General features: G+C 39.7%; 1 protein-coding gene across 5 annotated transcripts in view; it reads right to left on the reverse strand.

Moving 5' to 3' along the window:
* Positions 1-1,157: 1,157 nt before the first annotated feature.
* The window catches only part of MTMR12 (myotubularin related protein 12), a 46,454-nt gene continuing 24,063 nt past the window's right edge, over positions 1,158-23,548 (reverse strand). Inside the window, exons 5-18 of one of the 5 annotated variants that reach the window (XM_084833009.1) lie at positions 23,291-23,428; positions 22,331-22,461; positions 20,333-20,426; positions 17,741-17,864; positions 14,991-15,066; positions 14,465-14,571; positions 12,834-12,958; positions 12,111-12,189; positions 11,770-11,840; positions 6,806-6,978; positions 5,062-5,229; positions 3,704-3,865; positions 1,949-2,465; positions 1,158-1,573 (exon numbers count right to left, since the gene is read on the reverse strand). In XM_084833009.1, coding sequence (XP_084689135.1) covers positions 1,392-1,573; positions 1,949-2,465; positions 3,704-3,865; positions 5,062-5,229; positions 6,806-6,978; positions 11,770-11,840; positions 12,111-12,189; positions 12,834-12,958; positions 14,465-14,571; positions 14,991-15,066; positions 17,741-17,864; positions 20,333-20,426; positions 22,331-22,461; positions 23,291-23,428 — 2,147 coding nt within the window. In that variant the 3' untranslated portion in view covers positions 1,158-1,391. Of the gene's footprint in view, positions 1,574-1,774; positions 2,466-3,703; positions 3,866-5,061; positions 5,230-6,805; positions 6,979-11,769; positions 11,841-12,110; positions 12,190-12,833; positions 12,959-14,464; positions 14,572-14,990; positions 15,067-17,740; positions 17,865-20,332; positions 20,427-22,330; positions 22,462-23,290; positions 23,429-23,548 lie in introns of those variants that run through there. The other 4 variants (XM_084833008.1, XM_084833011.1, XM_084833010.1 and 1 more) reach the window with 4 other exon arrangements.

Consider the following 23,548-nt stretch of genomic DNA (forward strand, 5'->3'; position numbering starts at 1 on the left):
TTAAATATAAATACATTTTCATGATCAATATATTACAACTATTTAGCTGTTAAATCAAACAATGTTTAAGAAAAGCCTTTGCAACATTAGTGTTTTTAAAAGTGAATTCAGATTCTAATCCAAGCAGCTATAAAATGTCTGAACTGTCAAGAAATTACATAAATGCTGAAGACAGTGGAAGGAAAACAGTGTGCAATGCGAGCTTTGAAAAGGCTCATATAGAAGTATTGTGTTTCAAAAATACTGAAAGCTCATGGAGCTCCAGTAGCAAGATTCATAAGGCAACATGGACTTTGGAGGTTTCCATTTAGCATTCATCTACACCAACTTGTTATTCCTCTGAAATATTTGTGCTGGGACACTAATCTAAGCTCCCAATATAACTGGAAGAACAAGCAGATTCAACTTGCTGCACATGGATCTAATCCAAGGCAATGCTTAAGAATTGCACCCAGACTCACAGGGGGGATAGTTCAATAATTACTTACACACTATATCAATTAAGCTCCAACCCTCCAAGAAGAAAGGCTTCTTAAGAGTTCTAATTTGTGGGCAACTTCTGGCTTTATGTATGTTAATATTTTATCCTCTTGATTTTTCAAAGTCTAATTTCAGAGTAGCATTATCGGTTTAGAATAGGCAAACAAGATTTAATAGGCATTTTCCATATGGCTTTTCTAACTGAGGTACTGTTATGACAACATCCAGAACTCAATTCTAATACTCAAACTCCTTACATTCATAGTTAGCTTTAATGCCATGTTTATAAAAAAGCAGTAGTACTGGATGACAAATCTAGTTTCACAGCTGAATACAGCTCTTTAGTTGCCCTTCCTAACAGGACTTGTGACTTAGTGCAAATTACTGGTATTAGTGAGCAAGGTTGCTATGAGCAACCTATACAATTTGGAAAAAAATAATCTGGTTCATTGACATCTTTAAGTTCTACCCCTTCTTGTACCTGGCAGTAAGTGACTGGGACTTCACATATGAAGACAGCCCAATACATATGATGGAAAAAAACAGACTCATGAGTCAGAGAAGAGTCTGTGACCTTAAACTGTCAGTGGCTTAAGACAACCAACTTCACTAGGATACCACTAGGTGTGATAATTCTGCAGAGAATGAATGATCAGAACAAGTAGGATACATTATAGATACCTATTATTTCTCTGGTTTGAATTTAAAAAGGGAAAAGACATGAACCTGGCAAGTTCAAGTCTCTTCAAAAACTATCTGATTCTCCTTTGAAAGTTGTTTTACCAAACAGTGTAACTCTTTCTATGCATTTTAAGATGCAACTAGAAGACTGTCTATATCCAACTCTAGGCCATTTTCCAATACTGGCAGATATTTCCGAGAACATCTTTTAGGCTTGAGCAAGTAGGCTCTTATACTTTCTGTGAGAGCCCCCAGCACCTTACTTTTTTCCATCCTTTTGAATCTGAGGCTGGATCCAGGGGCTCCTGCTGGAAGGAGAGGAGGCTATTTCTGCTAATTCCTGCTTCCCCCTGCAGCGCCCAGTACAACCTCCCATGCTGTCCAGAGCAGTTGTTGGGGTCACTGGGGCAATCTGCAAAAAAATAATCATTACCACATTCCTTCAGCAGGAAAATCTGGATCTAACACGTTACTTTATTTTTCGATTGGGGCCTACAGAATACAGCTATATACCATAGGCATGGGGGTAAAGACTGATTAAAATGCCTGATCAAAACTCATCTGAAAAATATATTTGTGTTCAAGTGAGATCTTCCTATGCTAAACATTTCCCTGGTCAGCAATAACCAGAATACAACCAAAAGGAAAAGCCCACCATTAGGAAATCAATTTTATGCAGGCATTTAGATAAAAGTGAGCCAGTACTTTCATTTCTACAGTTGAGAAGTGTCACACTCACCACCTAAATCCACATACTCATCATCTCTCCTGGCCAAGTCTTCCTCACCTTCCAAGTCTTTCCAAGTGCTGGTAGGTAAAACTGGTTTGAGGGAATGTCTTTGAAGAATAGCAAATGGAAATAAGGATGACAAGCGAGCAGGATTTCTCTGGAAGGGAGATGTTTCTGCATGGTCTTCAGAGACAATCTGACTTTGTTTTTCATCTGTTTTCTTCTGCAAGCTCCGCACATCCTCCATCACATCCAAGATTTTTGTTGTAGTAGCAACTGTGCCACCACCAGGGAGCTGAGCTTCAGGGATCCATCGCAAATACCTCTGGGCCCACACTTTGATTTCTGGACCTTCTAGGCGCGGTAATAGAAGTCCATGGAGGTCAACAGGTTTACTGTGCCAACTATCATAGAACTCTCTAGAGTTATTCTGAAGTTCATCAGAAGAAGTTATCAACCTGCTGATTCTTTTGCCCAGAAGGTTTTTAATTAACTGATCTGTTTCTTCCTTAAAAAAGCCTCTTTTTGGAGGAGGCTTTGTTTGTGTCAGTGGCAAAGAAAGCTGCCGATGATGCTTTAGAGAAAAAGGGAAATAATTTAAGAAACTTAAGACAAACTGAAACTGTCCTTAGCCCAGAAATTGAGCTAGAACTGTGTTAAGTGATCAGCTATAAGAGACCCAAAACACACAAGGGGATTTTAGAAAGAAACAAGGCAGCTCCAACACAAGAACAGGACTCAAGCATAATTCATCTCACTAATTTCAAGAGGATCACCTCATTTTTGTATAAAAAGGATGTTATCCATTTGTATATACCGAAAACTTAGTAATTGACTATATCAGGCACCTCTACTTGTGCAGTGTTTGTACTATTTCGCATCAGAAGGTCAATCTCTATTAGAATTAGTCAAGCAAGAGCAGCATGAATGCGGAAGTAAGTAAAGATTCTGCCCTCCAAGCAGAATAACTAGCCACATATTTGTATTTCAATAACTATTAAAGGCATCCATCCAAATCTTTGAACTAAATAGTTTAAAATGCATACTAGTCAGGTATGTTTTAATATCATTGTTTTAAACCTCATTGTTATCCTGTATTTCTAAAATAAAACACATGATTAAAATAAATCACTAGCCATCTGTCGTGCTTCAAAAACAGGCACACCCAGCTCAGGTTAAGAACTGCCTACTCCATCAAATTCTGAAAGGCATATTTCTAACATTCACCTAACATGCCTAAGATTACAAATTCTTTAGTAGGTGGTTTTAACATGGCAAATATCATTTGAAGACACATTCATCATAAGCTCACATGTCCTTTTTGGTCAAATAATTGTTTAATCCAAAAGACAGTGAAAGTGCATTATCCAATTCAAGAACTGCGTATAAATACTATTTTACATTGCTATGAGAACCACATAAAGGTATAAATTAAGGCAGCAAGCATGCAAACAAAATATTCACCGTAGACTTGATGTGGGAAGAAATATGATTGTTGACTACATCAAGAATAATGCCAAAACATGGCATTAAGGTGAAGTTTAATATGCCCTTCTGCTCAGGATTCCCAGGAGTATGCAACTGTGTGCAGGATTTACTGTGCTGGATGTTCATGCGGAAATATGTGAGCTTTTAAACCATACTTTTGATCTTGGCATGCCAATAAAACTACAGTTGCTTAAATCCACATATTCCAGCTTAACTGTACAGTGGGTGTGACGTAGTTATGAGCCACCATCTCTGCCACAGGTTTCAATGATGTACTCAGAGCCAGAAAAAATGGTTTAGAGCTTTAGGAGTTGAACATCTTACCTTGAACCGTGTAGTTTTCCTCTGATTTTTATCTAGTTTTGGCTTCTCTGCATAAAGAGGGTTACTAAGCAAAGCTTGTGCCTCAGGTTCAAACTGCACAGACCAGTCCCAAACTGAAAAAAAACTAAGTTTGCTTCCTTGTATATCAAGGCTTCCCCCATACTGTCAAAGAAAAACAGGCTACAATTAGAATCTAGAAATATGATTTGTCCATATACAACACTCCATACTTTATGGCATACGACCTATTTACTGCAGGGATTTAAAATTGTCTAACGAGATCTTTGGCCTGAACAGCCTTAGATGTGAACATTTTATTTTATTAATTTTATTTACAATATTTGTATACTGCTTCATATCTAAAACAGATTTCGGAGCGGTGAACACAAAAGATAAAACCGCAAAAGAATAAAAAGATTAAAACACCATATTAAAATTAGGCTTCTTTAAAACATGTGCAAACCGAGCAGAACACAAACTAATTTTACACTAGTCCCATATTTCTCAGCATGGCATTGGCAACTTCATGTACACTGGGGATCTACACTGCCACTACAGAAAAATTCCAGTGGTTTCAAGCAAAATAGAAAAAAAAAACATTTCTTTACATAGTGTAAGTGTTTCTCTGGAAGTTTACTGGATTGTGAACATGCCTTATAACCTCATTGTAGCAGGCATATCTGTGCCTGAGAGCTTTACCTATTACAGCCACAGGAAATATCCACCCAGCCATCAAAGTTTTTGAAAGTGTCAGAGGCAATATTGTAGCCACCCACAAGCCTGAAGTGCAACTTTTCCCAAGGATAATATCCTTGTAGCACAAGGAAAACTTTAAGGCAGGCCCATTCACATCCTTCCTTGGAAAAAAGTCACACTTCAAGGTTTCCTATACCACATAAAGAAAAAGAAACTGAAATTGTGAAGACAAACTGGGAAATGCCTAGCCAAGGTGTGTAGAAACCTGGGCAAAACAGAAGTTGGTTTGCTTTGACCATACTAAAGCCTGTGCAGTATACAATTCTGTGCAGAGAGGATCTAGTATATGACTCCAATATTTGGTCCTCTTATTTTTTATTAAGGAGCAGCTTTCTAACCTTTATGGCTGCAAAGAGACTTGAAGATATGTGGGCAATATTTGGTGAACTATCAGAAGCCAGAGCAGAGCCAAGGAGGTTTTCGACAGGAGGGGCAAGGAATAGGGTTATGTGCTGAAGCAAACAAAACTTGTATGTTTACTCTATTTGGTACAGAATCAAGGCTACTGATACTCGGATTTACTGCCTTTATAAAACTAAAAAGATGCAAGCAGTACCCAAGAATACTTCTGTAATGCCTCGCAACCCCAACTATTCTCTTACCATGGTAGTGTCTCTCTGATGTTGAGAATTGAAGAAGAAGGTGCTAAATATGGGTATGTACAGGCTATCTGACAGGACAGTTAGATAAGTCTCTGTAAACTCAAATGCTGGTGGATACTGTTGAACCAACTGCCATACACATTCCAAGAACAACAAGAAAACTGGTGCCTAAAAAGAAAAAGTAAAGAAATCTAGAAATCATGGGATAGATTACCCTGAACAGTTCATTGTTGCATTTATCAAGATTCAACCTACCCAAGATCTGCATTTGGTTTCTATGTCCCTCCCTTACAGGCCTGTCATACTTCATTAGAAGTATGGTTGATGGGGACAAGAGTGTTTTCAGTTTCAGCACCCAAATTGTGCAACAGCTTCCCAAGGGAGGTTCATCTTGCACTCTCTACTCATTTTTAAACAGGCTCTCAAAAGCACATTATTCAGGCAACTTATGTTTTAGTCACATATCATGAGGTTATTATACTGTGGCCATTAGGCACGTGTTTGATTTCTTTTAAGTTTATGATGTATATTTTGCTTTATACAGCACCCTCAGCGTGATCACAGAAATGCAGGATAAAAATGCTAATAAAAGTGATGCTTGTTCAATTGCTGCATTTACAGTTAGTTTACATGTACGTGAAGGCCAGTCGCTCAACAATAAGTATAAGAAGGCTATTTTCTAATATCACCATTGGAGTCAATGGCACAAACTTTAGCTATAGCTATGAACTAGAGACTCAGCCTTTTTTATTTATTGCACACATTTCTATCCCACTCTTGAACCACAAGGATTCACGCATCAAGTTAAACTTGATGTGTGAATCCTGAATGGCTCACACATCTAGTTAAATATATAAAAAATTACAATCACACAAAAGGAAATACTGTCAAATGCCACTGGGATCCAACCCACAAACATATTTCAACCTAGCATGTTTATCCACACTCTACTACTATCCCACCTAGAGTATTGTAATTTGCTGTATGCAAGGCTGCCTTTGAAGACTTCTAGGAAGCCTTCCTAGGTCCAAAATATAATTACCAACTGGATCTGGACATATGGAACACTTTGCCAGTGTTGAAACAATAGCCCTAAGCACAAATTCAATGTGCTGGTTCTTAAAGTCCTGAACAGCCTAGGATTAGAGTACTTGTTTTTCTTCCAGACAAAACTGAGTGGGTATTAAGACTACTTTCAAAAGCCCTTTTGGGCCTCCCTCCCTTGCCTTCCTTTCTTGCAGCATTTTTGATGCTGGTGCTACTGTGAAACAAGGGAATGAGTCCTGGCCTGGACCCCTGGGGTAAACAATCTACAGGGCAAAGGCTTTGCTTGCTCCCCCTCTCCAGTTTCTATGGCAAGAGCCTCCACTCTACCTCTACCTTGGCGAAGCCCATTTCGTTAGTAATGGAATAAAAAGCAGTTTCTTCCTATGATTGAGAAGTCTTGCACGGCAGTGAACACACACAGAACCATATTCTCCAATATGGAATAGTTTATACAGAATTCTCAATAGTAGTAAATTTTTAAACGTTCTGCATAGTCAATATTCAGAAGACAGGTAAAAAACGTGTGGATCAGTGTGTGCTAGTTCGTTAAAGAACAGATCAACTATTTAGTTAAAGTTGAAAAGCTCATACAAGATTTCCAGTGTGGTTCTCAGCTTCTTTCCCCTTTAGTAAGTACACTCCATACCCTTTTGCTCAAAACACTTGTAGAATTCTGTTTGTCATTAAATTGTTATACCTCATCTTTATCACTTTGCCGCAAATGGTTACATCGATCCAAGAAAGCATGTCCTCCCATAATCCATTCTTTCTGAATAAGGCTCTGAAATCCCAGCCTTGTTCTGCAGTATGAATCCATCATAATTTGAACCAGAGAGGAGATTACACAACACAAGTCAGAAGCATTCTCCTCTAAAGATAGACACACAAATGGAAGCATTTGAGACACAATAAATAGTTTTATGGATACCTGAATTGACTACATTAAGCAAACACATTGTTGCATATATCAACAGTCCCTTTCTTAGAGAAACCTTGATGCCTACAATAAAGTATCAACCACTTCAGCATTCTTGAAGAGTTCATTGAACATCCTTAACTCCACACTTTTCTATTAAGAGGTCCTTTCACAAACTAAAAGATTAAAATTAAGAACTGACACAAGATCTAGTAGTAGTGACCAAAACATTACTTTGTCAGAAACATGTAGTATTTTTGCACAGTTTTATTTTTGGCAATTTTCCTGATTTTTTAGTTGTGCTTCCATATCACTATGGTTAGATAAACCAGGAGAATAATTCCAAAAGTCGCATGCACCGAAGCAGTATTTCACAGTGGTCAAGGCAGACAAGAGGACAGTATACTGTACTCCCATCATAGGCAGCAACAAGCACAAGGTGGGAGGAACACAGTTGTATGGAGGAACCAAGTATGGCAGGGGTGAGTGAGCAACTTGTGGCCCTCCAGATGTTTTTGCCTACAACTCCCAGGAGCCCTCAACCATCAGCAATGCTTACGGGAGTTGTAGGCTCAAACATCTGGAGGGCCACAACTTGCCCACCAAGTATGAAGACTCTAGGAAGGATTACCTAATGGTTTATCAAAGGGCATCAGAGGCAGCAAATCTGTTGTTCCAGTTTTGAGCCTGCTGAGTGACAAGATTACCGAAGAGTAATAGTCATGTTATACATCAACCCCTCTAATCTACCCATCTGTAGGCTAGCCAATAGGACTACTCACAGGTGGAGAAAAATGTGACAGCAGAAGACAGGGTCTTGACTGAAAGGAAAACAAGGAGATGAGACAGAGGGAAGATGCAGGTGTCTAGCCAAAGTCAGTTGAAGTAACATGCTAAATGGTATCTCCAACTAGGGCCACATTTCAGAATATAAAGCACCTCCTCAGTGTGCCTTAGTCAAGAGCCCATCACCATGCACAAGACTAACAAAGATATACAGACTCAACAACAAGAAGAGAGGCGTAGCCCATTTCATCTGAATCCATAAACTGAAGACAAATACTGTGAGGGGGTGGGGTCCCGTCCCCTCCTACAGAGATGTCTGGACCTATAGCCATTACATGCATAGCCCCGTGTACACATTCTGTGTAAAAAGTCAGAGGAAACAAGGACACATGGAAAGTAAGGAAGCTATGGCAGAAAATAGCGTGCTCTCTCTCAAACGTTAATTTTTCCAAGTATGGCCTGTAGAGGTAGATTAAGTAAACTTTAGCGTCTCAAGGTCTCCTGTCAACTTGCCAAGCAGCAATACTGCTTTCCTTATTCAGGTGCTGCAAGTGGGCTTCTCAGTGAAAGGAACTAAAACATACATGGGAGTTGGTAGAATATTTCGATCTGGATCTGAAGAACCGTGCAACCAGTTTAGGAACAAGGCAAACTGCTTTTAAAACAGGGGAAGGCCCAACAGTCTGTCTAGTTTTTCTTTGTTTTTTGCATGCAGGCTCTTTGAATCCTGGCTTATAAATCTCACACGTGTGTGTGCGTGTGCGCACATAAATATAAATGAGCACCTGAGACATAGTATGATTCACAGTGCAATCCTCTGTATTGAGTTAGGAAGTGGTTCTAGCCTCTTTAAAAGAAGCCATATTTCAGCTGCTAAAGAAACCCAGCCTGAACCCAGACAATATTAACAATAGTCCAGTGGCTAACATTACTTTCCTGGGCAAGGTGATCAAGAGTGGTTGCCAGCCATCTCCACTTTTGGATGAAACAGACTATCTAGATTCATTTCAATTGGGTTTCAGGCCTAGTCTGGGGACAGTATATGCCTTGGTTGTCCTGTGGGATGACTTTTGTAAAAAAAACAAAAAAGATGGGGGAGAGCAACCCTGTGGATTCTCCTGGACCTTTCCATGGCTTTTGATACAATCAACTGTGGTATGCATCTTTCTAGATAGGCTGTCCGGGTTGTGTGTGGAAGCCATCACTTGGCAGTCATTCTGCTCTTACATGGAGGGTCATTTCCAGAAGATGGTGTTAGGAAATCAGTGCTCAACCCCTTCAAAGGTATGCTTTGGGGTTCTAAAGGTTTCTATTCTTTCTCCATGCTATTTAACATCTACATGGAATTGCTGAGAAATATCTGGAGATTTGGTCTGAGGTGTCACCTCAGCTGTTATCTCATCAGATGCAGGTGAGGCTGTTGCTGTCCCGAACCAGGGACAGCAATTAGGGGAAACAAACTCAATCCAGATGAGACAGCGGTCCTGTTCATCAGTGGTTCATCCAGTTGGGTGAACAGCATTTGGCCTGTTCTAGATGGGGTTGCGCTCCCCCTGAAGGATCAGGTTTGCAGTCTGGGCATGCTCATTGATCCAGCACTGTCATTAGAGGCTCAACTGACCTCTGTAGGTCAAAGCACCTTTTTATCAGTTTTGGCTGCTACGCAAGCTGCAACCTTATCTGGATGGAAACCGTTTGACCATAGGTGCACATGCTCTAGTAAACCTACCATTTTAGACTACTGCAATGTGTTATATATGGAGCTGCCTTTAAAAATGGGTTGGAAGCCGCTGTTGGGTCCAGAATAAGGATGCAGGCTTAACTGGGACTAGGCCATTTGACCCTATTATGCCTGTTCTCTCTCAGCAACACTGGCTCCTAGTCTGTTTATGGCCCCAATCTGAAATGCTCGTTTTAGATTTTAAGGCCCTAAACCTGTTGGGACTAGATTACCTAAAACACCCCATGCTCCCATATGTTCCTACCTGAACCTTAAGATCAGAGGCCCTGCTTCAAGTGCATCCACCAAACGAGGAAAGGTGGGTAACCACTAGTGAGAGTGACTTTTAGGCTGCAGTCTTCCTAGAGAGAGGTATGCCTGGGGACATCTCTATGGTTTTTTCAGTGCCAGGTGAAGACTATTTTCCACCCAAGCCCTTTAAAGAACTCATTTAGTCTGTCCTCTCAGTTTTAAAACCTGTGTTTTAATGCTGGGGATGCTGTGAACTTTGTTTTTCTATTTGTTATTTCTGGTTTTATGATCTTATACCTTTTGTATTGAAAATGTTTTTATACTTTTTGTAAGAGGCCCAGAGAATTTATGATAGGGGGCAGCATACAGCTGTAAATAAAATAATAATCTACTAAAATTTAATAAGGCTCCTAGGTTGAACTTCTAAGAATCTAGTAATTGCAGTGTTAGAAATCCTACAGGCTTGCACTATTAGGGATCTCATGAGTCAGGTGGGGCACCTCTCTACCATAGCCTCTTCCAGAACCGTGGGCTGCAGTAGAGGGAGAGGAGACATAGGATGGCAAATCTGGGCCCTTCGTGAAGAGTAGGGTATAAATAAAATAATAAAGATATATTTTTATTTCTTTCATCATTATTCTCAGCCTGGACTAACTGCCACTTGGCTTTGTCTCTCCCAGAACCATCTCCTTCAGTGGCCATGTCAACTGACCAAACATTTATGCAACTAGGAACTTGTGCCTGAATTCACTTGTTTTCCTCTTTCCTTTCCACCCCTTTTGTATAATGTCTATTACATTACAACCTGCAGGCAGGGACTCTTCTTAATCTTTGTACAGAGCCTAGAAAAACATATTTAAGGATTTATAGTCCATCCTTCTGGTGCTTACAGACAACTCAGCATGGCTTAAAATTAAAAACACCTTCAGCATGGCTTAAAATTAAAATGAATGATAAAAATACAACCACATTCCAAGGCAGGTTTAGCAGATAACATAGCTCGTTATTTACCCATTAAAACAAAAGCCTGCTAGAATAAAAACAAATGTATACCATCCAGTAAAACACAGCAGGGGTGTGTGTGCTTAATAATAAATCATCCAATAGCCAACTACTGACTGAACCAACATCTAAGAATGATTGCCAAACATATAAATAAGCTTGTTATGCGTCATGCTGCAAAGCTTGAACTTAAATGAATCATGTACCCTCTCATAGGGATTACCTGCATATCCCTATGCATTCTGCTTAAGCAAATCCTGTTTCTCCAGTAGGGAACTGCAGAATCAGCAATCCACCTATTCTGTGGAAATTATTTAAATATATGCATTCCCATTCAGTATCAGTTGCTGTATAGTTTAAACTGGTCTAAAATTAAAGAATACAACTCTGCAAGTACCTATGCATTTGGCAAATAAGTATATTGGCCCCTTTTAACACAGACCATTTGAGCTGTTCTCTTTTGGAAGGGGGTGGGAGTCACCATGAGACCTTAAACTACTTATGGCAAATGAATGCCCTAGCACCTACAGTGCAACTTCACATGGAAAACCACAGAAGAGGGTACCATCCATAATCAAGCATTGTTTTATTGATTTCCACATATATCTGCCATTGAAATCAATGGAACTTCAGTGCTGTGTTTTAGTTCGATTGGGCTTGAAGTATACTACAGGGTAAGATTCAAATACCGTAACTTGATGATCATCTGAATACATTTTAAAGCATTAACTGAACATTTAACTCAGCTGTAAGTCTTGTATTATTCAACCCTTCCTCTTTGAATAATCCCCTCAGAGAACATAACAGCAGCATCTTGGAACTCTAACTTTAAAATAGAATTTCAGGACAACTCTAAAAATAGCATACAGTTCATGAATCACCTACTTCCTTTAATTTTTAAGTAGAGTTGAGAACTGTTTTATTTCATGTACATAGAAACCACTGGGAGGAAGGCACATAGGGAAAGATGTATCCCTTGACTTACCTAGTAGGAGAACATTTGTATTCTGTGCTTCTAGTGGCTCAATAACCTCTACTGCTTTTCTCAGACACCGCCTAGAATATGGAAGAATAATGACTTTAACATAATTACCTTACATGAAAGGATTTAATTATATTGTGAAGTCACAGTATTATTCAAGGATCCTACACAGGTGCCTATAGCTCAGAGCTAATAATTTTTAGATTTAAGTTGGCATTAGAATCTGTAGAGACACACATTTCAAAGAAGTCCTATGGCATCTTAAAGATTAGCTGGTTTATTGTAGTACAACCATTCACACATATACCTGCAGATGCAGTTTATGAAGTAGGAATTTAACCAACCTTATGATTTCCAGCCAATTTGTACTTTCCAATAATGAAAACCATTTTACATCAGTATCCCAGAAGTCCACACTGTTATCTGAAAATTAAAATAATGTTATCTATTACTGGTCGCAGTAGAAAGTTTAGCACAAGGCATTGTTGTATCTCAGATACATCCACGGATATTTTTACATCTGCTAGCCAAAATATGAAGTACAGCAGTAAGTCATCAATGGAAGTGATAGTGCAATTCGAAAGAATGAATGATAAATGCAGAAGGACATAAAGTAGAGGGCTAAGAACTGAGTGTTGGACACAAAGAGCAAGTAAAATTTATTTTTAAAAAGCTACCTGATACAGCAAGATAGGATTGAACAAGGAAATATCATTTAAAAAAGAGAACACAGCAATCAATAGTATCAGAAACAAGATAGGTCTTGGACTACTGGTTAGATGCGACTCTTTTATGAAGTGACATTTTGATATAGCTCTTAGTATAAAAAGGATCGTTGAACCCTGGTTTAAGATACACCCCACAGATCACACATCTGCAAATAACTATTTTTTCTAAAGGAGTTCCTTCATACATCAAGAGCAAATAGCAGCTCAGTTCCAAATGTCAAATCTCTGTCGGTATTTCTTTAGCAGTGTTGTAGTTATATAGAAAAAACACATGATCTTCTCACTTTAGGAAGTTTGTAAATATTCTTCTATGTCTCTCCCAATAGAGTTTTTACTTACCTATTAGAAACAGCTGCTTAAATTTAGTATATGCAACTTGGATCTCTTGCAGAGATGGAAGACTGCTTGAAAGGTCATCTATTTTCATGGGTTCATAAGGAGGCTTATCAATGGTCTTATACATTCTGCACAAACAGAACACGTTAAAGTTTTTGATTTGAAAGGATTATCAGCAACTATTTTTAAATTAAAGGAAGCAAGCTTTCAATCAGCACTTTACATGTCAACACATTAAGCCTAGTTTGGGCACGACACTAAACCCTTCCAGAAAGTGAGTTATACTTGGTCTGCCTTTTCTACATTGTCTATAGAGCACTAAATTAGCAATGAGTAAATATGTAGTGGAGCTTATGAATTCAAGGCCTTGAATGCTGGAAGTGCTACCCATTATTTATTAGAATGCCTCTTATTTTATTTAGGAAATTATATACCTCCCTTCAACTGTACTTAAAAAGACAGTCTACAAAACAAGGTAAAATACAAAAATCAAGCTACAATGTAACAATGCGGTATGCTAATACAGATTAAACCATCAGGGTGGGAGGTGGGGATAAAAACTTTCACCTGACACCACAAGGACAGGCCTTTGGACAAGGAAAGTTTGGCTCATTCTGAAGAAACATAATTTCCTGGAATACTGAGCGTAAGATTAACTATACACTTGAATAGCAGAGGTAAGTTCTATTAGAATAAACTTCCTTGCAATAGTTGAACAGAAAACGGAGGCTTTTCTTACACTAGAAACTAGATGTTAGAACTATGCTGAATATACTTGAGCTTTCAGTGTCTTTGTTGCATCCATCATTTATTGTTTTTTGACTGGGGCTTGTACTATTGTTTTTTGAAATGGCCTATACCTAGAGTAAATTAATTCCACTGAGGGACCACACAGCTAATTTGTGTACTTGTACATTCCTCCCTCAAAGCCAAGATAGCTTACAAAACTAATTGTGAAGACCAAGTGATACACTAGACCTGACTAGGCTGACCCAGATAGCTCTCTGCCAACAGACATGCTACTTGGGATTCTCGGCAACTGTGATTTAAGATGACAGGAAAATAGACCATTTTTTTGTCGAGTATGCATACTACAAGTTATAAAGCAGTAACAGTTTTCAATGGTGGACTCCCCCCGCCCTCACAGGGCTAACTGACATCCATGGCCCTGTGGGGAAGAAGAAGGAGCGAGGGAGCAGGCAAAGGGAACATCAGGGCCTGCTCCAGTTGGACTGCCCCTCCTTTGGGAGATGAGAGTGGGAAAAGGGCCATCCCACCAGCCCTGCTGACAGTCTACCTAGTTCTTTTTTCTCCCCTCCCCATTGCCTTTTCCTTGTGTGTCGTATCTTTTTTAGACTGTAAGCCTGCGGGCAGGGACTGTCTTCTTTGTTCATTGATTGTAAGCCACTCCGGGAGCCTTTTTTGGCTGAGGAGCAGGATAAAAATACAAACAAACAAACAAACAAACAATAAATACACCAGCATAAGTCAACAGTTATTAGGAAGCAAAGTGCAGCTCATAGCACAGCCACATGTTTTCAGATTACCATAAAGCACAAGTGAAATGAAGCTCAGTGAGAAGGTCCTCACCAAGTACTTTTTCAAGTATGGGAAACAAAACAGCTATTACTGACCCATCCAAGAAGAGTTTATGCATTTGTGACATGTTGTCATCTTGTTCTTTGGGGAAAGATGACACCTTGAGAAGAGCAGTACCATTATGACAAGACCAACACCAGATCTACAACACATATGTACAGGAAATAGTCAGTTACACTTGAGCGACATTCATTTTATGAAAAGTAATTGCATCATACAGCAAACTGAGTGATTATTAGATCACTCTAGCATGCATGAAGTTATCCTCTTTGGAGCAGCTGACACAAAACTGCAATAGTTTCCACTTTCAAGATTCTGTGATACCAACTTCATGCTTGCACATGTAGGTAGAAATTAATGAAATTAAAAATTAAAGACACATGTCCCAATATTCAGTTCTGTTTAACTTGTCTCCTATGTTGCTTGGCCTCTATTCTTAAAATGTACCCATGTGATTTACTACTCAAATTCTCAGTTGGGCTAGAGAGCCTTAGACAGACCCCTTATAGAATTCAATCAATGTATAGAAATCTAATCAAACTTGCCTACAAATATACTCACAGGAATTCCTCTTCCTTGATACTGCAAAATGCTCTCTTCAGAGACAGCCATAGGAATAACAAAGTATGCCGGCAACCTAAAAAAAAGGTAATTTAATAGATTAAAGTCAACTGCATCTTGTACTTATGAAGGTGAAACGTCATGGGAGCTTTATAATTTAAAACAGATTTTTCCTTCAGTACAACACTTGCCCTTGTTCCTACCTCCACATAATGGGGTGGGGGGAGAATTGCTTCCCTTCATTTGTTTAAACACAGGTGTAATTCAGCAGTGAAGTGACAACCATGAATCATTCAAAGAGCAGAAGATTCTCAGAACAGAGAATACTGCTGCAGGGAGAGAAGCCTTACTTTTGTTTGCTACTTTTAAGGCTGCATTACCACATTCACACTTAAGGAGAGGTGCAGGAAGGTGTTTGGCGTCTAGAAAAATACTTCTCAAAAAGACACTAGTCCAGGCATTGCAGAAGGAAGAAATCACTAGTGATACCACAGGAACAAACATTCAACAGCGAACAGAAACAAGAACCCTGGCTAGTTTCAGCCTTGCAAATTTGTACTTTCCCCCACTTCCCAGTTGCTTGTGTAGAGGGAAAGCTGTGGAATGGTATATTCCACTGTCAGCCCTGCTGTGGTGGTTTGAATCAAATAGTCTGGAGGCTAAGTAAGAGGTGAGAGCTGGGAAAATCAGTTGAAGACTGGAACTGTTATGATTATGCTGCTTTGTTGTGGGCTCATTCTGTATTAAATAATACCCTATTTGACTCAAAAGTAGTAATAAAGTATGTTGCAGTGAAGAATCAGATATGCTTAACACTTCCCCTCCTGATTCCTCCCTGCAGTCAGTTCTATTCATCTGGGATTCCCAGAAGTGTTTGCCTACTCAAATGGGGTGGGGTGGGGTTAATAGTAGGGATGTTCAGTCTGCACTGCAGCGAACCAACCCAATTTATACTTCTCGAACTAATATGCAGGTATTTTTCCATTTTCACACTTCTCTGAATTTTGCAACAATTCTCTGCTAAAAGTGTACCAAAATGCATACCAAAATGCATATTTTTGGATAAAATGTGTACATACACAAATGAATATTTTTATTTTTTTAATCTGCAGATTGATGCAGAAACAGGACAGAACAGATTTATGAATACTAACATGGGCTTGAAACAGACCACTGCCGCTTGGGAGAGGCAGCAGGGAACTGCCAATTACACCTTTTGGCTTAGCCAGAAAGGCCAGCTGAAAATCATATATCCAAAACACTTGGTGTATATGCGCTACTAGACATTTCTTCATTTTCAGCAGTGATTCTCATAGCTGAAGACAGAATACAAGCATACTGGGCCCCATCTACATGGCACCACTTTCACCCCCCACCCCGTCACAACTGCACAGGATGGCAGCTTCGAATTAGCTTCTGGTGGTATATGCTCACAATTTACTGCGCACTCCCCTAACAGACTCCGTCGTGCCCTTTTTTTGCCATTATACTTTAATGCGCAGCACGAGCATGGGGGTGCAACACAGCAGTGTCTGTTTTGTATTTTATGGGTTCTGTTGTGTCTTTCCGTCCCTCCTTAGGTAAGAAGTGGGTGTTCGGTGTTCCTTCATTTTCATGCCATCTGTTTGTCAGTTCCCCAGCCTGACTCTCAAGATGGTTTGCGTTGAGCGGTACGTGCCTGCCTACCGTCACTCTGAAATGGTGACTGGAGCGAAGTTGTTCCTCCCCCAAGACCCCCCAGCCATTGGGCACTGAGTCCAAAACAAGCATTGAGAAGATACGAAGCTGCAAAAATGTGCAAAAGTGTGATTACATAAATGAAAACACCTCTCTGCACCTCTGTAACTGCGCAGCTGCGAAGGGACAGGGGGAGTAAAGGGGTGTCACAGAGTGAAGCAAGCACTATGCACGCCTTAACACACCCACCACAAAATGCAAAGTTGGTTTGGGGAAGGGACAGACGCAGGAAACCCACAGCAAATGAAAAACATTGCAGCAAAACGCCTCCTTGGAAATCCATATTTTCCAGGAGAAAACCACGGATGGCTGCGACGTGGTGAGTGCGTCATCTATCCTGAGGGACCTCAACTTGCAAATGCCCCGGAGTAAAAGGCTCATGTAGATGGGGCCCTGATCAACTGGAAGGGGCCTGGTTCTGAGGGCAATTATCATAGAATAGTAGGGTTGGAAGGGGCCTACAAGGCCAATTACTTCTACACCTCTGCACTGAAGTAGGACATGCCACATAGCACATTGTAAAGCCTTAAAAAACTTTACCAGTATTTCAGTAAGATTCATTTGTTTATATTTCTACACTTAAGTCATGTCAGCTGGCTAGGAAAGGCTGGGAGTTGTATAACTTCTTTCTGTCTAAACATGCATAGGGTTGAGCCTTTCATTATTTAATCAACGGTATTACACTACCAATATTAATTCTGCAAGTCCAGCTGCTGCAACACACCCTCTAAGTTGCTGATATAATGGGCATACTGAAAGCATGAAGTGTTGAGACAAGGAAAATAGCATCGGAAGAGCTGTATTTTTGAAACAGCCCAATAATTATCGTCACCAACTGAGACCAATTCCCAGCTGAGACCACCTTGTCATTTCCCAAAGATTTCTATTGAAATGGATCTGTTCATAACAGCCTTAAAGGACATAGAAATGGAAACCAGTTTCATGTATGGGTTATTTGGACAATAGGGTATCAGTAAATATGTAAACTATACAAATAAAGAGTGCATTCTTACTTTTTAGAGATTTTGTAGTCTTCATTGGGACTCATTGCTTTGAATTTTAGGTTTCCTTTGGTGCGCTCCAACTCTTGACGCCAGTCCTTAATAGAATCAAACATCACTGTTTGATTCTTTATTTCTGTTAAAAAAATAAAATCGTTAGCTCTAACCATTCTTAATTCTTCAAGTGGGTTTTAGGTCTCGACCAAAAACCTGACCATGACATATTTGGGATGGTTATTTTAGTATTATAAACCCAAGTAGCATGTTTACTTACATGGTTAGCTGATTTAAGTTTTGCTGTTTGAAAGCAGAAATTAGCATTGAGATGTTTCCATAAAGACATCACTCAGTCCACAGCCCAAAGGGAGGGACATGTTTCCAAATTTTTGGTGAAGTTTAAAGGGAAACTACTACTTATGCATGTACAGCATTTCACTTTGAATTGTTCTCATATCCTCAAACTGCTTTTTGAACTCAGGACAGTGAGGAATAGTTTTGGGATTTCACAGAGGAAGCATTCTGAAAAGTAAACTGTTAAAAATTCAGGTGGCATGTGTTTCTTTGTAACATGGTTTATAAAGGCATTACTACCATGGCTTACAACCTGTTTACATTTTTTGGAGTTGGAGAAACAACACACGCTTACAAATGAAGTTTTGATTTTATCCAAGTGTTGGATATGCGACAGCATTAATCTCAACTAGTATCCATAATATGGATCTTTCACATGATCACTGAAGTTATCTGCAACAGGTGAGTAATCAGCATTTTCTGAAACATTTCCACAAAATAGAAGTGGAAGTATAAAATGCAGCATCAAAATTTTAAGACAGCACAGCTACAAGTACATCAAGTTCAGTTTGTAAGAGAAGGTCAACACACTTCTCAAAATCACTTCTCCAACTACAATGTTGATTCACTGTATCAGTATAATGCATCAATTCAGTCTACTCATAAAAATTACATGGAAATACATATGCCTTTATCAGACACTGGTCTTCCAAGAGTCTGGGAAGAGACTGGCATAATTACATTTTATGGCTGCTTCATATCTGACACTTTCCCTACACTCAAATAATCCCCTCAAGGAAGAGTATACTTGCCATCACTTATGAAGTGCAGGGCATTTATTTTGCCATAAGCACGAAGATCAGGAAGCTGCTGTGCCCCAATATATAATAGGACACTGGTAACTGTAATAACGACCAATCAAAGGGGCATGAAAATCATGTAGGGAACTGTTCTATGAAAGGAAAAGAAGCTGTCCCTAAAATTCTAAGAGATTAACCTTGTTTTCCTTCAACCCCCTGTTTACAGACCAAAAGGATATAAACCAAGTAGTAAGGAAAATAAAATGCAAGAATAAAATATTGCTAGGGCCAGTCTGAAACAGAAAGTGGAAGCATTTGACGACTCCGCAAAGCATCTGTTTTGACAATTTCAGGAGTGGCCAAGATGTCTACAGCTAGACTAAGCAGCACATCCCTTACTTGGCTTTGGCTCTGTGACAGCATAATGAGGCCAACTCTGGCTAGGATCACCTCAGGAAGATTTTTTTAAAATGGCACCAGAGCTTCAGATTGGTGAAAGCAGGAGCTGCAATAGTGTATAGAAAGAATCAATCAAGCTGCGAGTTTTCAATCACCCAGTCTCTTCTTTTGCCCTGAGAGTTTGTGGGCAGAGACTTGGTACAGCCCTAAATATCACGTAAGTAGAATAATGTTTTGGCATAGCTTGTGCTCATATTGCACCTGGTTTCTGTACTTCACCTTGGGAAAAATCTAAAGTTTAGGGAGTGCTGCTTACCATGTACCTGGTACATAATGTTTTGGCTCTTATCTACGGAGTTTGAATACATAATTTGGAACTTTGGTTGATATTAATTCTCTACCCCCAAAAGCTTTCATCACCCCAAGGGCATCTGCCAGTTGGGTGGTGAATAAATTTATCAAATAAATAAAGTCTTTATCCCGCTATGCTGGTTAGTCTGACCTCAATTTAGTGAAAAGCTACATCTTCTTTGGTTCTGATCAAGTGGCAGAAGCAACGACACCTCTCCAGTACTACACTTATATCAGCTTAGCAGCTAACAAAACTGGTACAGTTTCCACCAGAGTTATTCTCAGGCTAAACAAGGCCAGATAAGAGATCCAAGCATAAAGAATGAGTGCTGCCATTTCCCCTCAAGTTCAACATACTTCTAACAAAAATCCAGGCTATTCAGACATGCAGTAAAACTACATTATCTTACTATTGTATCTTTTTATCAAATATTTTTTTCTCTCCAACTAAGTGCTGAAGAATCTTATGCAGATGTCTACTGAAGCTTGTCTCTTTGATCCCATACAGATATGCATTTTATCTCACACTTGCACACAATTCATAATACAATCCTCCTTACTACTTGACAGGATGATACAGATGACCAAGCTAAATAAGGTAAGAACTCACCCTATGAAAGTTTGGTCTTCTATATGGGCTCAGAGCCTTTTACACAAGTCTATAAAAACCAAGCATATTTGAAAGCAAGCTTGCTGAAACCGACAATAACTATTCTATTAAAAACCAAATCACTATGAAGACGGATACATTGCATATGCCTACCTGTAGCATTTGGTACAGCTGCTGCATAAGAGAACAGAAACAAGCGTTTAAATAGCTTAGGAGTCTGTGTTTGATGAACTATGCCACTCACGATCTACGAAAGGATCAACAAATCAACACATTAATAAATCAGAACAAGTATTAGCCAGAAGAGTTGAACATATGAGATCTCACAAGCCTGCCACCCATTCTGCTAAACCAAGATCACTTTTCACTCTATTATAAGAATAAACCTTAATGCTCTCCGTGTGCCCTCCCACATCAGTACGGACAGTTCCTTGTAGAGTAGACTCTGATCAATGTACGACATATAGAACTATATGAAGTAGCACCGAACAAAGCTATGTAATCAACATTTTAAAATGGATGAAAATAACCACCCATTTGCCTTTAGTAAGAGTCTATTTTACAGCTATGTTAGCAATAGATTTAAGAGGACTTCAGAAATCCTAGTTACTGCACTCACTGATGTAAAAATAAGGCACCACCAAGTCACAGTTTGGTCGAGAATGTGCTGCATGCTAGTTACACTCCGTCCTCTTCCTCCTACTTTCTGGTTTTGCAGGAAGGACATCCACATGAGGCAAGTTATGGCCAGTGCAAACTGAGGAGAGAATTGGTGCCGGTCTGCAACACATTCCTGACATCCAAATAATGTATGGGCTGTGATGTTAAATTAGTTCAGACACAAGATTAAAGTATAGCCACAGGAGTACAGAAGTTCAGAAACCACACAAAGGAAGTTTCACCATTATGTAGATACAAAGTAAGTTAGAGAACAGTCACTTGAGAACTTGCATGCACAATGAGGGGAGAATTTAAAAAATGAAGATTTGGGAAACCAATTAATAATTAGAATCCAGGAAGTCAGGATGCTCTCTACTTTCCCTAAACTGGAGATTTGTCAGTTTCAGGAAAAAACATGAATCTCACTGCTACCTATACTCTTGTCTGTCAGCAGCCAATACAGGCAGTGGGAGTTGAGACTGCCCCCTCTCCAAATCTCTCTATCAACACAGCACAACTAAAGAGGAAAGAGCTGGAGGTGGCAAAGCCAGGGCTCTGTAAAGAAAAGCCAAGACAACAGGCTGCCTATGTGTCCGCTCACAGGAGAGCATTTGTTGGTGTATGGTGGACACAACCAATGATGGAAGGACTGAAAGCTACAGCAAAAGCTATGGCTAAGCAAATTCTATAAGCAATCCCAAGCCACTGTCAACTGTACGTGCTGCTGAAGACTGGAGCTAGTACAGGCAAGTACAGGCAACAAGTGCAGTCTGAAGTTGGCTTAACTTCAAACATTTCCTCACTGAGGTACTTATATGAACAGTCTCCAAAGGAGTCAAAAATTGTTTCACACTTATCACTGTGATAATGACAAATGACCAAGTTAATATAAAACTTCAGCAAGTATATTCTTCAAAGATCAATATTGCATTTGAGAGTGAAAACTTTCCCCACAAACTACAGAGCCTAGAAGTTTCAGTGTGGATGTACAAAGTTTACTTTCAGCAAACTTGACTTAAGATACCTAAAAATGGTGTAGAAAAGGTGGTTTCCATAAGTCAGGTTTAGCTCGATTACTTCTTCCAATAGAAATTTGCTCAGGAGCAACCCTGCATTACCTTATGGGCAGAACTTGAAATGTTCTCAAACACAAATTCCAGCTTTGCAGAGACACTAGGAATGCAGGAGCAGAGGGCACTTAACATGCTATTGGTAGATGGGAGGGAAGGATAAACCTCTCCTGTGCTCAGATTTTCCCCTGCAAATGCTTCTCACAGCCTGTTTTTCCCTCAGCTAGGTTTACTTTCTGTTTGAGCATGGCTTGGGGAATTAAAAATGGCCTTGAGACAGAAGGGTTAAACATCTTCCCCACCCCCATCAATTGTCCCATGCAAGTGTTTCCTTGGGTTTCTCCCTATTACTGGGAGGTGAGAACATTAGTCAACCTTTTTGTGTTTTTTAAAAGGGGGAATTAGGTGAGGTTATAGTTACCCTTTTAACTTCTTCCTCCTTGGTGTATCTCAAACAGAAATGAAACACTCTGAGATCTTTGCAGTAAATTATTATTGTCTCTGGGTATTTTCTCAGTTGACCATATAGAGATTTCTTTTTCTCATCATAAACTACAAGAAAAACTATATGTTAATTTTTAACATTCCTTCAGGCAGCGAGTCATCTGACACTGTTATCCAGCCAACCAGTAAGACAGATAACTTCCCCAATCTGAAGAGTGAAATCTACCCATTTCCCAATAATTTAGGTTAGAATTATAGTGTCCATAGTATGTTTCCCTTCAGCTCCAACTATCATCTTGATAAAGGGAATGGAAAAACCAGAGAGGCTTATCTCGCCAAAGAGGCTCAGGATTTATTCGAATTCAAGATGTTGGAATACATATTTCATAATAAGCTAAGAGTTCATCAGAATGATCACAAATCCCTTGGTAGAATGGTATGTAAGTTCTTGGTCTGGTTTACCAAGGATGTAGTTTTTTTTACTGCCCTTTCCTTGCCCCACCACATAAGTTGCAAGGAAACACCACATGTTTCCTTGCCCCACCACATAAGTTCCAATTTTGTTCTTGTGTATGCTGTTTTCATCTATGTCCCACAATTCTTGTATGAAGGAAAGACCACCTATGCTAAAAAAAAAGCAAAGAAAAAAAAGCACTCTTTCAACTAATATATCTGCATTTTTGTAGAATGTCATTTTTAAGTGTTTGCATACATCCTTTATAAAATCTTCTCAGGGAAGTTTATGGTAAAATTCAATGCAGACTATTGAACAGAGTCAGAGATAGAAGCATGAAACCAAAAGGAACTAGACAGGAAGCAATTTATGGCAGAGAAACCATCTAGACCAAGGGTCCCCAACCTCCCGGCCGCGGACCGATACCGGTCCGTGGCCTGTTAGGGACAGGGCTGCAGTAGGGGTGTGGGAACCCCCCCTTACCTTGGGTCCACATTGAGGGGGAGGCGATCCGTCCCTCCCCCCCGGCCCCGGAATCCTCGCCGGCCCTAGCCGGCTCCACTCTGCGGCGAGTCTGTGGAGCTGCTGGCTGGCTCTGGCCCTGTTCTTTGCAGTAATAGCCTATTATTACAAAGAACAGGGATGCAAATGGTGTCCGCTATGCTGGTTTGAGCCTACAGCAATCTTCCCCTGGAATAATCTGGAGGATTTCTCCACCTCTTGCTTTTCTCTAGACAGTAC

Source organism: Heloderma suspectum, chromosome 2 (assembly GCF_057233095.1).
Source record: "Heloderma suspectum isolate Gila_16-S chromosome 2, 16-S_ref, whole genome shotgun sequence".
Lineage (NCBI taxonomy): Eukaryota > Metazoa > Chordata > Lepidosauria > Squamata > Helodermatidae > Heloderma > Heloderma suspectum.